A 15,520-nucleotide genomic window follows, 5' to 3' on the forward strand; every position below is an offset into this window, starting at 1 on the left:
CAGCTCACCCCACCCATTGGCCAGTAGGGCGCAGTGGTAAGATCATCCCCCGTGTCTATGAATGAATGTGGTTGGCAAGCCCTAAAACAAAAGAGTAAGCATTGCAGAGTCTTATAGGAGCTTAGGAAGAGGAGGAGGCCATTCAGCCCCTTAAGCCTGTTCTGCCATTGTGCTAATTTGTATTTATTATTAGTTAATTAACATCACATTAACCCTGTTATCTAATTCCATTTACTTTTAAGTGGAAGAAAATGTAATTGTAAGATTGTGAACTCTGGTTGGACAAATACCTTTTCGTTCTTGAACACTCAACCTGGTCGAAGGGCCTTTTCCCCCTCATCTCCAATATTAACTGACAAACAAAAGTATTTAAAAGAGCATCAATTTTTTTACGTCTCTGCTTTCTTTTCCCTGCAGTGGGTTGGTTGCAGCAGTCTCTTTAATTTCTGGTGACCCCGCCCAGCCCTGGACAAACCTGCAGCCTTGGCAACCTGAGATGAAAACTGAAGCAAGTGTTGAAAACCAGCTGCCTATCTCCTCACGGGCGGAAGCATTTCTCCGTCAGCCGTGGCTCAGTGGGGAGGTGGCACACTCGCTTCTGAGTCAGAGGGTTGGTGGGTTCAGGCCTCACTGCAGAGACCTGAACACACCCACAATCCGCTTTCCCCTTGGCAGCTGGCAGACATTTGCGGGAAAAGGTTAAAATTCATTTGCATATGTCATGCAAAATGGTTATTGAGATCATATGACCAACCATAGAACCATAGAAAATTACAGCTCAGAAACAGGCCTTTTGGCCCTTCTTGTCTGTGCCGAACCATTTTTTGCCTAGTCCCACTGACCTGCACTTGGACCATATCCCTCCACACCCCTCTCATCCATGAACCCGTCCAAATTTTTCTTAAATGTTAAAAGCATTTACCACTTTATCCGGCAGCTCATTCCACACTCCCACCACTCTCTGCGTGAAGAAGCCCCCCCTAATATTCCCTTTAAACTTTTCTCCTTTCACCCTTAACCCATGCCCCCTGGTTTTTTTCTCACCTAGCCTCAGTGGAAAAAGCCTGCTTGCATTCACTCTATCTATATCCATCAAAATCTTATACACCTCTATCAAATCTCCCCTCGATCTTCTACGCTCCAGGGAATAAAGTCCCAACCTATTCAATCTCTCTCTGTAACTCAGCTTCTCAAATCTCGGCAACATCCTTGTGAACCTTCTCTGCACTCTTTCAACCTTATTTACATCCTTCCTGTAACTAGGTGACCAAAACTGTACACAATACTCCAAATTCGGCCTCACCAATGCCTTATACAACCTTACCATAACACTCCAACTTTTATACTCGATACTCCGATTTATAAAGGCCAATGTACCAAAGGCACTCTTTACGACCCTATCCACCTGTGACGTCACTTTTAGGGAATTCTGTACCTGTATTCCCAGATCCCTCTGTTCAACTGCACTCTTCAGAGTCCTACCATTTACCCTGTACGTTCTACGTTGGTTTGTCCTTCCAAAGTGCAATATCTCACACTTGTCTGCGTTAAATTCCATTTGCCATTTTTCAGCCCATTTTTCTAGTTGGTCCAAATCCCTCTGCAAGCTTTGAAAACCTTCCTCACTGTCCACTACACCTCCAACCTTTGTATCATCAGCAAACTTGCTGATCCAATTTACCACATTATCATCCAGATCATTGATATAGATGATAAACAACAATGGACCCAACACCGATCCCTGCGGCACACCACTAGTCACAGGCCTCGACTCAGAGAAGCAATCCTCCACAACCACTCTCTGGCTTCTTCCATTGAGCCAGTGTCTAATCCAATTTACTACCTCCCCATGTATACCTAGTGACTGAACCTTCCTAACTAACCTCCCATGAGGGACTTTGTCAAAGGCCTTGCTGAAATGTATGTATGTATGTTACTCGTTTTTTATTTGCTAATTGGAAATGCAGTTGTCTACATCTGGATTCCCAATCAGCCACATGTGGATGGTGGCTAAAGGAGTTGACAGCATCGTCCTGGTGATGTAAGTCAAGGAGGGAACTAATGTCTCGTGAACATTGGACCATGACTCATCGTCAGTGGATGCCAGCTAGTTCTGGCATGGAGTTAGATGTATCAGGAGTGCAGCTTTTGACCTGTGCTGCGATTATCTGGGAGTGGCCCAGTTATCCCCCATATCTTTCCTTACTCAATGGTTTATTTTACAGTGTTCGACTTTGTAATTTGTTGTCTGACATTTTAAAGCAATGCAGTCCTGTTACTGCTGGGAGTTATATTAGTATTTTATTGCTGAATGCCAGTGTTAAAATATAACAAAGGAGTGGGCTATATCCATATTGAGATGTATGAGGAGTGTTTTTCAGTGTTTTAGGCCAGTGAATTCCATGTTTATGCAATATTTTAGGGTGTGCTACAGACAGATCTGGCATTTACATCATCAGCAGCCAAGTTATTCATGAGAGCGAAGGGATCGAAGACTAGGAGTAGAGACGGGCTCAGAAAGTCCAGCAGACCAGTAAGTAGTTAATAACACTAGAGCAGGAAGGAAGGAAGGTGACGCAGTGCTTGGTGCGTGTGTAGTGACAATGTAAACAAACACGTGACATAGGAACATAGAACTGAGGAGCAGGAGTAGGCCACTTGACCCTTTGAGCTTGCTCCTCTATTGAATCAGATCATGGCTGATCTGGGTGTAGGCTTAACTCACTTTCCTGTCTGCCCCCCCCATAACCCTGATCCCTTGTCTACCAAAGGTCTGCCTAACTCAGCCTTGAATAAATTCAATGACCCAGCCTTCATTGTTCCCTGGGAAGAGAAAAAGAAATTCTCCTCACCTCAGTCTTAAAAGGGAGACCTCTTATTCTTCAATGGTGCCCCTTGTGCTAGACTCCCCCAAAAGTGGAAACATTCCCCCAGTACCCACCAATCCCCTCAGGATCTTATGTTTAAATGAGATCACCTCTCATTCTTCTAAATCCAGTGGGTATAAGCCCAACCTGTTCAACATTTATTTCCCCCATCTCACCGCTCCCCCACCCCCGTCTCGCCGCTCTCCCACCCCCATCTCGCCGCTCCCCCACCCCCATCTCACCGCTCCCCCACCCCCATCTCGCCGCTCTCCCACCCCCATCTCGCCGCTCTCCCACCCCCATCTCGCCGCTCCCCCACTCCCGTCTCGCCGCTCCCCCACCCCCGTCTTGCTGCTCCCCTCTTTCTCGCCGCTCCCCCCATCTCACCTTTATCTAACCCCATGCCAGGATTCTCCCCAAAAAATGATAAATCCTCAACTTGTGGGAAAATGGGAGTTCCACACCCTCACCCTCTGCATCAGAGCGCCCTAGCACCGCCCCCCCCCCCCCCCCCCCACACCCGCTCCAGCCCCAATCTCCTGATCGCCCAGCTAGCCCGGGTATCCCTATCCCCCACCCCGACCAGCCCCAGTATCCCGATCTTCTCCAGATGGTCTCAGCCCCCACCCCCGCCCCCAAAAAGTTCCGACGTCCTGGCAGCCCCAACTACCCCCCGCCCCCAACCTGATGGCAGCCCCGATCACCCTCACTCCCTCCCTCCCTCCGCCTGCGATCTCAGTGCAGACAGAGGGAGGGATTCCCCCCACCCCCAATAATCGTCCCAATAGACCCTGCCCCCACCGCCTAAGGCCCCACCCCCTTGGCACTGCCTGATGCCCAGTGGGCAGTGCCAGTTTGTCCCTTGTGCAGTCAGTTTGCCCCTTGGGCAGTGACAGGGTGCCAGACTGCCCAATGGGCACCCCCCCCCTTACCCCCGACCTCCTGGGGAGGACCTTAATGGCCTCCTTTCCCTCCAGCAGGGTCAGCTGCCTGTTCCCCGTTAGTGGAGTGAACCACTCCTGGCAGGGGATGGGGAGATGTTGGTGGGCCCGGAAACCTCAGTCCTGGGCCCACTAATGAAATGGAAATAGCGATTTCCATACTGTCATTAGCAGTGCAGCGGGCTGGGAGAATCATGCCCCCATGTTCCCACCTGTGCCCCCTTTCCCTTAATGCCTTTGGTTTACCAAATTCTGTCAATCTCAGATTTAAAATTAACCCAACATTAATTGTCATTTGAGAAAGAAGAGTTTGAAACGCCCACCACCTTTTTTGTGTACCTTTAATTTCACTCCTGAAAGGTTTGGATCTAAATTTTAGATTCTTAGTTTTAATCTCTCAGAGGATGTGGGTGATGCTGGCAAGACCAATTGCCCCTGAACTGTGGCTTGCTCGGCCATTTCAGAGGCAGTTAAGAATCAATCACATTGCTGTGGGTCTGAACTCACCCGTAGGACCAGATAAGGTTGGCAGATTTCCTTCCCTAAAGGACATCACTGAACCAGATGGTACAACTGTTTCATGTTAGCTTCAAATTCCAGATTTATTAAATAAATTTAAAGTTCCACCAGCTCCCGTGGTGGGATTTGAACCCATGTCCCCAGAACATTAATCTGAGCCTCTAGATTACAAGTTCCATGATGTTACTATTATGCCACCAACTATCTCCTCAGCCTACTCTTAGCCCGAGGCTCCTACCCCTAGGTTTCCCAAACAGTGGAAATAATCTTTCTCTCTATCTTATCAGTTCCCCTTACTGTCGTTAAAAAGTTTAATTAAATCACTTCTTAACTTTCTAAATCCAGAGTTTACCACCTTAGTTTGTGTAATCTCTCCTTGACGTTTAAACCCTGGAGCCAAACTTTAATTTTAGTAAATCTATGCTACACTCCTTCTATCCTTCCTAAGAGCTGGTACCTGAAACTGCTCACAGTAACTCCAGGTGTGGTTTAACCAGGGCTTTCTACAGCTGAAGTGGGCCTCCTACTCTCTTGTATTTTAGTCCTCTCAATTTAAAGGCCTACATTCCATTCACCCTTTTGATTATTTTCTCCATACGTCAATGCCATTTTTATAATGAATACTCTAATCAACTGAGAATTTCACTCTTTCAACCTAACCTGAACTACATCCAGAATGAATGAATGACAAAGCATCTTGTTGTGGAATGAGCAAACTCAATGGAATTCCACATTGGGATCGAGATCTCAGATAGACATTTTTGAGGAACTGTGAAACATCTAGCAAGAGAATAATGGAACAAGACTTGTTTGCCCTGAATGGTTGTAAGAGGTCTCTTTGTACACATGTGAGCCTTGGAAGATAAGTAACTGGAGTTGAAAAGCATAAGAATATAAGAAATGGGAGCAGGAGTAGACCATTCAGCCCATCGCATCTGCTCTACCGTTCAATACGATCATGGCTGATCTTGGGCTTCAACACCCTTTTCCCACCCACTCCCCTTATCCCATAATTCCCTGAGAGACCAAAAATTCTAAAAACCAAAAAAACTCCCGACTATACTCCTTATACACCTATGTCTGTGCGGCCAAATTCCCCTCCAACTCGATTTTCAAGTTTGCTGATGACTTCACCATAGTGGGTCAGATCTCAAACAATGACGAGAAAGCGTTCAGGAATGTGATAGAGAATCTGGTGAACTTGTGCAGCAACAATAATCTCTCCCTCAATGTCAACAAAACGAAGGAGATTGTCATCAACTTCAGGAAGCATAAAGGAGAACATGCCCCTGTCTACATCAATGGGGACGAAGTAGAAAGGGTCGAGAGCTTCAGGTTTTTAGGTGTCCAGATCACCAACAACCTGTCCTGGTCCCCCCATGCCGACACTCTAGTTAAGAAAGTCCACCAATGCCTCTACTTTCTCAGAAGACTAAGAAATTTGGCATGTCAGCTACGACTCTCACCAACTTTTACAGATGCACCTAGAAAGCATTCTTTCTGGTTGTATCACAGCTTGGTATGGCTCCTACTCTGCCCAAGACCTCAAGGAACTACAAAAGTTTGTGAATGTAGCCCAATCCATCACGCAAACCAGCCTCCCATCCTTTGACTCTGTCTACATTTCCCACTGCCTGGGCAAAGCAGCCAGCGTAATTAAGGACCCCACGCACCCGGGACATACTCTCTTCCACCCTTTTCCGTTGGGAAAAAGATACAAAAGTCTGAGGTCATGGACCAACTGACTCAAGAGCAGCATCTTCCCTGCTGCTGTCAGACTTTTGAATGGACTTACCTTGCATTAAGTTGATCTTTCTCTACACCCTAGCTATGACTGTAATACTACATTCTGCACTCTTTCCTTTCCTTCTCTATGAACGGTATGTTTTGTCTGTATAGTGCGCAACAAACAATACTTTTCACTGTATGTTAATACGTGTGACAATAATAAAACAAATCAAATCAACAATCTGTCTATCCCAGTTTTAAATGTATTCAACAATGGAATGTCCCCAACCCAAAGATTCACAACCCTTTGAAGTAATTTCTCCCCATCTCAGTCCTTAACCAGAGATTGTCTCCCCATGTTTTAGATTCCCCAACCAGTGGAACCAATCTCTCAGCATCCACCCTATCAAACCTCTTCAATGAGATTGTCTCTCATTCTTCTGAACTCTAGAGAATATAAACTCAGTTTACTCAGCCTCTCATCATAGGGCAACCCCCTCATCTCAGGGACCGATCTCGTGAACCTTTGCTGTAGCACCTCCAGGATTTTGACTCAGCGACAGTGAAGAACTGGTGACATTATTCCAAGTCAGGATGGCTTGGGGAGAATCTTGCAGATGGTGATGTTCCCACGTGTCTGACTGCAAATTGAGGGAGGGGAAAGAGGGGGATGCGAATAAATAAAACTCATTCTACTTTCTGCCTTCATAGTTTAGCAAGAAGCGTTCCAGTGTGAAGAGTTCATCCTTTTCAGTTGTACCTTCGCGCATTTTTAAGGAAGTCACCGTTCAGTACCTGCGGCAGGTGCACAAGAGGATAAAGCAGATCACCAATAAATGGATGGATTATTACAGAAGTGAAACTGGTACGTTACTAGCAGGCAAACCCCCGACACAATTGTGGTTATGTTTTGTGATCTCTACATAGTTGTAGATAGCTTATGTGGTCTTTGTGTTATGGTCTACAATGGGTGATGCCCTGTTTTATTAATCTCCCATTTGAAGTCAATGGAAGTAGCAAATAATGACCATAAAAAATAAGTTACAGCATGGTGGCACAGTGGTTAGCATTGCTGCCTCACAGCGCCAGGGACCCGGGTTCAATTCCCGGCTTGGGTCACTGTCTGTATGGAGTCTGCACATTCTCCCCATGTTTGCACGGGTTTCCTCCGGGTGAATCATAGAATCCCTACAGTGCAAAAGTAGACCATTCAGCCATCGAGCTTGCACCAATCACAATCCCACCCAGGCCCTATCTCCATAACCCTATGCATTTACCCTAGCTAGTCCCACTGCCACTAAGGGGGCAATTACCGTGGCCAATCCACCTAACCCGCACATCTTTGGACTGTGGGAGGAAACCGGAGCACCTGGAGGAAACCCACGCAGACATGGGGGGAATGTGCAAACTTCACGTAGATAGAGACTCAAGCCAGGAATTGAACCTGGTTCCTGGCGCTGTGAGGCAGCAGTGCTAACCACTGTGCCGCACAGGTGCTCCGGCTTCCTCCCACAGTCTGAAAGACGTGCTGGGTAGGTGCGTTGGCCATTCTAAATTCTCCCTCAGTGTGTCCGAACAGGCACTGGAGTGATTTTCACAGTAACTTCATTGCAGCGTTAATGTAAGCCTACTTGTGGCCTCCGGCTGGAGGTCTGTGACCAGTGGTGTTCCGCAGGGCTCTGTACTGGGACCTCTGCTATTTGTGATATATATATAAATGATTTGGAAGAAGGTGTAACTGGTGTAATCAGAAAGTTTGCGGATGACACGAAGATGGCTGGACTTGCGGATAGCAAAGAGCATTGTCGGGCAATACAGCAGGATATAGATAGGCTGGAAAATTGGGCGGAGAGGTGGCAGATAGAGTTTAATCCGGATAAATGCGAAGTGATGCATTTTGGAAGAAATAATGTAGGGAGGAGTTATACAATAAATGGCAGAGTCATCAGGAGTATAGAAACACAGAGGGACCTAGGTGTGCAAGTCCACAAATCCTTGAAGGTGGCAACACAGGTGGAGAAGGTGGTGAAGAAGGCATATGGTATGCTTGCCTTTATAGGACGGGGTATAGAGTATAAAAGCTGGAGTCTGATGATGCAGCTGTATAGAACGCTGGTTAGGCCACATTTGGAGTACTGCGTCCAGTTCTGGTCGCCGCACTACCAGAAGGACGTGGCGGCGTTAGAGAGAGTGCAGAGAAGGTTTACCAGGATTTTGCCTGGTATGGAGGGTCTTGGCTATGAGGAGAGATTGGGTAGACTGGGGTTGTTCTCCTTGGAAAGACGGAGAATGAGGGGCGATCTAATAGAGGTATACAAGATTATGAAGGGGATAGATAGGGTGAACGGTGGGAAGCTTTTTCCCAGGTCGGAGGTGACGATCATGAGGGGTCACGGGCTCAAGCTGAGGGGGGCGAAGTATAACTCAGATATTAGAGGGATGTTTTTACACAGAGGGTGGTGGGGGCCTGGAATGCGCTACCAAGTAGGGTGGTGGAGGCAGGCACGCTGACATCGTTTAAGACTTACCTGGATAGTCACATGAGCAGCCTGGGAATGGAGGGATACAAACGATTGGTCTAGTTGGACCAAGGAGCGGCACAGGCTTGGAGGGCCGAAGGGCCTGTTTCCTGTGCTGTACTGTTCTTTGTTCTTTTGTTCTTTAATAAATAAACTTAAATTGGGCATTTGGCCTATTGACGCTGCCCTGTCATTAAATAAGATCATAGCTGATCACGAGAGAAAATGCTGGAAATTCTCAGCAGGTCTGGCAGCACCTGTAAGGAGAGAAAAGAGCTGATGTTTCCTGTCCAGATGTTCAGCTTTGACAAAGGGTCATCTGGACTCGAAACGTGAGCTCTTTTCTCTCCTTACAGATGCTGCCAGCCCTGCTGAGATTTTCCAGCATCCCCTGTTCTTGTAGTACATGTAATATGTCGATTTCTGTGCAGGCAGTTCTTGAACATCATTTTCAACTGCCGCAAAACTCTTGGGAGTTGCTACATTTCTTGATCTTGCACAAGTTCTGAACGACAACAAGTGAAACTGAGCCGGTGACTGGTGTATTTACGGTTCAAGGACATTTCAACTACAAGGAAATGCATATATACAAAAACTTCCTTTTTTCCTCTATCTCATTTTCTAATGTGCACTCCCAGCGCAAAACCATCCCTAAGACAATTAGGGAAGAACACACAACGTGTGATTACCCCATGCCCGTTCCTGCTGAGGGAGGCTGTATGACTGTGTTAAATGAGAAAGAACTAAGTAAAGTACAGCACAGGAACAGGCCCTTCAGCTCTCCAAGCCTGCACCATCATGATGCTGCCTAAACTAAAACCGTATCCTTCCATTCCCATCCTATTCATGTATTTGTCTAGTTGCCCCTTAAATGCCACAATCGTACCTGCTCCCACCACCTCCCCGGGCAGCGCATTCCAGACATTCACCACCCTCTGTGTAAAAAAAACTTGCCTCGCACATCTCCTCTAAACTTTTCCCCACGCACCTTAAATATATGTCCCCTAGTACTTGACTTTTCTACCCTAAGAAAGAGCATCTGACTATCCACTCTGTCCATGCCACTCAAAACCTTTATCAGGTCACCCTTCAAACCTCCGTCATTCCAGTGAGAACAAACAGAGTTTGTCCAACCTCTCCTCATAGTTAATATCCCCCAGACCAGGCAACGTCCTGGTAAACCTCTTCTGTACCCTCTCCAAAGCATCCACATCCTTCTGGTAGTGTGGCAACCAGAATTGTACAGATAGATTCAGAACAGATCAGAGGGAGCTCTGATGAAGGATCTTCCAGACTTGAAACATTAACTCTATTCTTTCTCCACAGAGGCTGTCAGACCTGCTGAGATTTTCCAGCATTTTCTGTTTTTGTTTCAGATTCTGGCATCCACAGTATTTTGCTTTTATCTAGTAACTCAAAACTGAGCGTCCATGAGGAGCTGTGCACTGTCAGCAGCAGAATTGTATTCTATCCCCAATCCACCATTACCACCAATGGTGGATTGGGGATAGAACCCTGGTTCAATGAAGAATGAACACAGTAAGAAGTCTCACAACACCAGGTTAAAGTCCAACAGGTTTATTTGGTAGCAAATACCATAAGCTTTCGGAGCGCTGCTCCTTCATCAGATGGAGTGGAAATGTGCTCTCAAACAGTGCACAAAATCAAGTTACAGAATACTCATTAGAATGCGAATCCCTACAGCCAGCCAGGTCTTAAAGGTACAGACAATGTGGGTGGAGGGAGCATTAAACACAGGTTAAAGTGATGTGTATTGTCTCCAGTCAGAACAGCTAGTGAGATTCTGCAAGTCCAGGTGCCAGGAGCAACACTAGGCATACCTAAAAATGAGACGTCAACCTGAAGATACAACACAGGGCTACTTGCGTGCCTAACAGCAGAAGTAGCATGCTAAGAGCTAAGCAATCCCACAGCCAATGGATCAGATCTAAGCTCTGTAGTCCTGCACATCCAGTGTGAATGGTGATGGACAATTAAAATACTTCACTGGAGGAGGAGGCTGCACAAACTCCTCAATGATGGAGGACCCAAGCACATCAGTGCAAAAGATGAGGCTGAAGTGCCGAGTTGATGATCCATCTTGGCCTCTTCTAGAGGTCCAGTTTTCAGCCAATTCTATTCACTCCACATGATATAAAGAAACAGCTGAAGGCACTGGAGGCAAAGGATATGGGCCCTGACAATATTTCGGCAAAACACTGAAGACTTGTGCTCCAGAACTAGCTGCGCTCCGACCAAGCTGTTCCAGTGTATCTATCCAGCAATGGTGAAAATTGCCCAGGTATCCTGTACACAAAAAACAGGCGAAATCCAACCCGGCCAATTATCACCTATCAGTCTACTCTTGATCATCAGTAAAGTGATAGAAGATGTCATATAGAAGGACTCTTAAATCGGCCTCGCAGGTGGAGGAGGTGGTTAAGAAGGCGTATGGTGTGCTGGCCTTCAATCGAGGGATTGAGTTTAGGAGTCGGGAGATAATGATGCAGCTTTATAAGACCCTCGTCAGACCCCACTTGGAGTACTGTGCTCAGTTCTGGTCGCCTCATTACAGGAGGGATGTGGAAATTATTGAAAGGGTGCAGAGAAGATTTACAAGGATGTTGCCTGGATTGGTTGGCATGCCTTATGAGGATAGGTTGAGGGAGCTCGGTCTTTTCTCCTTGGAGAGACAAAGGATGAGAGGTGACCTGATCGAGGTATACAAGATGTTGAGAGGTATAGATCGGGTGAATTCGCAGAGGCTTTTTCCCAGGGCTAAAATGGCTGCTACGAGAGGACATGGGTTTAAGGTGCTGGGGGGTAGGTACAGAGGAGATGTCAGGAGTAAGTTTTTCACTCAGAGGGTGGTGGGTGAGTGGAATCGGCTGCCGTCAGTGGTGGTGGAGGCAAACTCGATAGGATCTTTTAAGAGACTTCTGGATGAGTACATGGGACTGAATAGGATTGAGGGTTATAGGTAAGCCTACATATAAGCCTAGGCGGCACGGTAGCACAGTGGTTAGCACTGCTGCTTCACAGCTCCAGGGACCTGGGTTCGATTCCCGGCTTGGGTCACTGTCTGTGTGGAGTTTGCACATTCTCCTCGTGTCTGCGTGGGTTTCCTCCGGGTGCTCCGGTTTCCTCCCACAGTCCAAAGATGTGGGGGTTAGGTTGATTGGCCATGCTAAAATTGCTCCTTAGTGTCCTGAGATGTGTAGGTTAGAGGGATTAGCGGGTAAATATGTAGGGATATGGGCGTAGGGCCTGGGTGGGATTGTGGTCGGTGCAGACTCGATGGGCCGAATGGCCTCCTTCTGCACTGTAGGGTTTCTATGATTTCTATGATTTCTATGAGGTAGGTAGGGACATGGCCGACGCAACATGTGGACCAAAGGGCCTGTTTGTGCTGTATTTTTTCTATTTCTATGTCCTGGATAGGCCTATCAAGCAGCACTAACTCAAATCACCTTATATTTATATCGCACTTTTAATCTAACAAAACATTGCAAAGGTGCTTCACAGGAATAATATAAAACAATGTATGTTATCGAGCCATGCAAGGAAATATTAGGTCAGAAGACTTGCTCACTGATGCTCATTTTGGGTTGCACCAGGGCCACCCAACTTTAGACCTCATTGCAGTCTTGATCCAAACATTGGCAGAAGAGTTGAGTTGTGGTGAGAGTGATGGCCCTTGTTATTTGAGTGTTGCGTCAAGGAGCCCTGGTAGAATTGAAGTCAGCGGGAATGAGGAGAGTAGCTGCCTACTAGCTGGAGTCACACCTAGCGCAATGGCAGATAGTTGCGATTGTTGGAGGCCAAGCAGCTCAGAATATGGCTGCAACTGATGCAGTGAAGCGGGTCCAAAAGAGAAGATGCTGGAAGATCTCAGCAGGTCTGGCAGCATCTGTAAGGAGAGAAAAGAACTGACGTTTCAAGTCCAGATGACCCTTTGTCAAAGCTAAAAGGCATAGAAAATGGGAGATATTTATACTGCAGGGGGAGGGAATGAAAGATGAGTCATAGCCACAGAAACCATTGGAAAAGGCTGCTACAGAGAGAATAAAGGGTGTGAATGGCCAAACGGCAGAGAAGCTAAAATGAAGATGTTGTGTGGAGGGATCGGGGGGGGGGGGGCGGGGGGGGTAGGATTTAGAAAAGGAGAAGCAAAGGGGGAGAAAAGGTAAGGGAAGGGGTGTAAAGTAGGGGGAAAGAGTTGGGGGGAAGAAAAATGAAGAAATACAATAAAGAATTAAAAGGTAGAGAACAGTAAAAAATAAATAGAATGAAAACAAAGGGGTCGAAGTGGCGTAGAGCTAATCATCTGAAGTTGTTGAATTCGATGTTGAGACCGGAAGGCTGTAACGTGCCGAGCCGGAAGATGAGATGCTGTTCCTCCAGTTTGCGTTGAGATTCACTGGAACATTGCAGCAGGCCAAGGACAGACATGTGGCCATGGGAGCAGGATCGTGTGTTAAAATGGCAGCAACCGGAAGGTCAGGGTCCTGATTGCGCACAGACCGAAGGTGCTCAGCAAAACGATCACCCAGTCTACGCTTGGTCTCTCCGATATAGAGGAGACCACATTGGGAGCAGCGAATGCAATAGACCAAATTGAAAGAGGTGCAAGTGAAATGCTGCTTAACCTGGAATGAATGTTTTGGACCTTGGATGGTGAACATGGAAGAGGTAAAGGGGCAGGTGTTACACCTTCTGCGATTGCATGGGAAGGTGCCATGACTGACAGGAGAGGTGTTGGGTATAGTGGAGCAGTGGACTAGGTTATCCCAGAGGGAACGGTCTCTGCGGAATGCTGACAGAGGGAGTGAAGAGAAAATGTGTTTGGTGGTGGCATCACGCTGGAGTTGGCGAAAATGGCGGAGATAATGCATTGCATGCGGAGGCTGGTGGAGTGAAATGTGTGAACAAGGGGGACTCTATCCTTGTTCTGGGAGGGAGGGCAGGGGGTGACAGTCATGGCGCAGGAGATGGACCGCACACTGTTGAGGGCCCTGTCGACAACTGTAGATAGGAATCCATAGTTGAGTGAAAAGGAGCACATATTAGAAGCACCATTTGGAAGGTGGCATCATCGGAACAAATGCGACGGAGGCGAAGAAGCTGAGAGAAAGGGATGGAGTCCTTACAGGATGTAGGGTGTGAAGAGCTGGAGTCCAAGTAGCTGTGGAAATCAGTGGGCTTGTCGTGGATATTGGTAGATAGTCTATTGCTGGAAATGGAGACAGATAGACCAAGGAAGGGAAGGGAAGTGTCCAGGTGAAGGCGATGGAGGGTGGAAACTGGAAGCAACATTGATGAATTTTTCGAAGTCTGGACGAGAGCATAAAGCGGCACCAAATTAGTCATCGATGTCCCGGCAAAGGAGTTGTGGGAGGGGACCCGGACAGGCCTGGAACAAGGAATGTTCCACATACCCCATAAAAAGACAAGCGTAGCCAGGACCCATGTGGATACCCATTGCTACTCCTTTGATTTGGAGAAAATGCAATGAGTTAAAGGAGAAGTCGTTGAGAGATAGAACGAGTTCAGCCAGGCAGAGGAGAGTGGTGGTGGATGGGAATTGTTCAGGCCTCTTTTCAAGAAAGAAGCGAAGAGCTCTCAGGCCGTCCTGGTGTGGGGCACCTTCCCATGCAATCGCAGAAGGTGTAACACCTGCCCCTTTACCTCTTCCATGTTCACCATCCAAGGTCCAAAACATTCATTCCAGGTTAAGCAGCGTTTCACTTGCCCCTCTTTCAATTTGGTCTATTGCATTCGCTGCTCCCAATGTGGTCGTCTCTATATCGGAGAGACCAAGCGTAGACTGGGTGATCGCTTTGCTGAGCACCTTCGGTCTGTGCGCAATCAGGACCCTGACCTTCCGTTGCTTACCATTTTAACACACGATCCTGCTCCCATGCCCACATGTCTGTCCTTGGCCTGCTGCAATGTTCCAGTGAAGCTCAACGCAAACTGGAGGAACAGCATCTCATCTTCCGGCTCGGCACTTTACAGCCTTCCAGTTTCAACATCGAATTCAACAGCTTCAGATGATTTGCTCTACCCCACCTCGACCTCTTTGTCTTCATTCTATTTTATTTAATTTTTTTACTGTTCCCTACCTTTTATTTCTTTATTGTCTTTCTTCATTTTTCTATCCCCCCCACTCTTTCCCCCTACTTTACACCCCTTCCCTTACCTTTTCTCCCCCCTTGTTTCTCCTTTTCTAAATCTTACCTCTGTCCCATCCATTCCACCCCACCCCCCACATCTTCATTTCAGCTTCTCTGCCGTTTGGCCATTCACACCCTTTATTCTCTCTGTGGACAGCTGTTGGCATCCTTTTCCCTAATTTCTATGGCTATCTTTCATTCCCTTCCCCTGCAGTATAAATTTCTATGCCTTTTAGCTTTGACAAAGGGTCGCCTGGACTCAAAACATCAGCTCTTTTCTCTCCTTACAGATGCTGCCAGACCCGCTGAGATTTTCCAGCGTTTTCTCTTTTGGTTTCAGAATCCAGCATCCGCAGTAATTTGCTTTTATCCAGTGAAGCGGGATCACATCTCGCCCCAAAATACCATCCATGCTGACCCAAGGTGCTCACCATCTGCCTGTTCCTCCAGATAGAGCCCGTACCACCCAGACCACCATTATGGAGGTACAACCGATTGAATGCGACTGTGAATACATTTTTTAAAAAGCATCCGCGTGGTGAGAGGTTTGGAAATGGACTCAATGAATGTGAACAACAAATTATGGTTTCAATAAAAGAAACCTTCAGAGATGTGGTTAGCATGGTGGCACAGTGGTTGGCACTGTTGTCTCAGTGCCAGGGATTCAGGTTCGATTGTGGCCTTGGGTTACTGTGTGGAATTTGCACGTTTTCCCCATGTCTGTGTTTCCTCCGGGTGCTCCAGTTTCTTCCCACAATCCAAAGATATGC

The 15,520-nt window shown here is 47.1% G+C and overlaps 1 protein-coding gene across 2 annotated transcripts in view; it reads left to right on the forward strand.

The window, feature by feature from the left end:
• The window catches only part of LOC144507548 (uncharacterized protein C3orf20-like), a 102,369-nt gene that overhangs the window by 47,418 nt on the left and 39,431 nt on the right, over positions 1-15,520 (forward strand). For both annotated transcript variants that reach the window (XM_078234688.1, XM_078234689.1), the window contains one exon: positions 6,767-6,920. In XM_078234688.1, coding sequence (XP_078090814.1) covers positions 6,767-6,920 — 154 coding nt within the window. The remainder of the gene's footprint in view (positions 1-6,766; positions 6,921-15,520) is intronic.

This window comes from Mustelus asterias, chromosome 19, assembly GCF_964213995.1.
Source record: "Mustelus asterias chromosome 19, sMusAst1.hap1.1, whole genome shotgun sequence".
Lineage (NCBI taxonomy): Eukaryota > Metazoa > Chordata > Chondrichthyes > Carcharhiniformes > Triakidae > Mustelus > Mustelus asterias.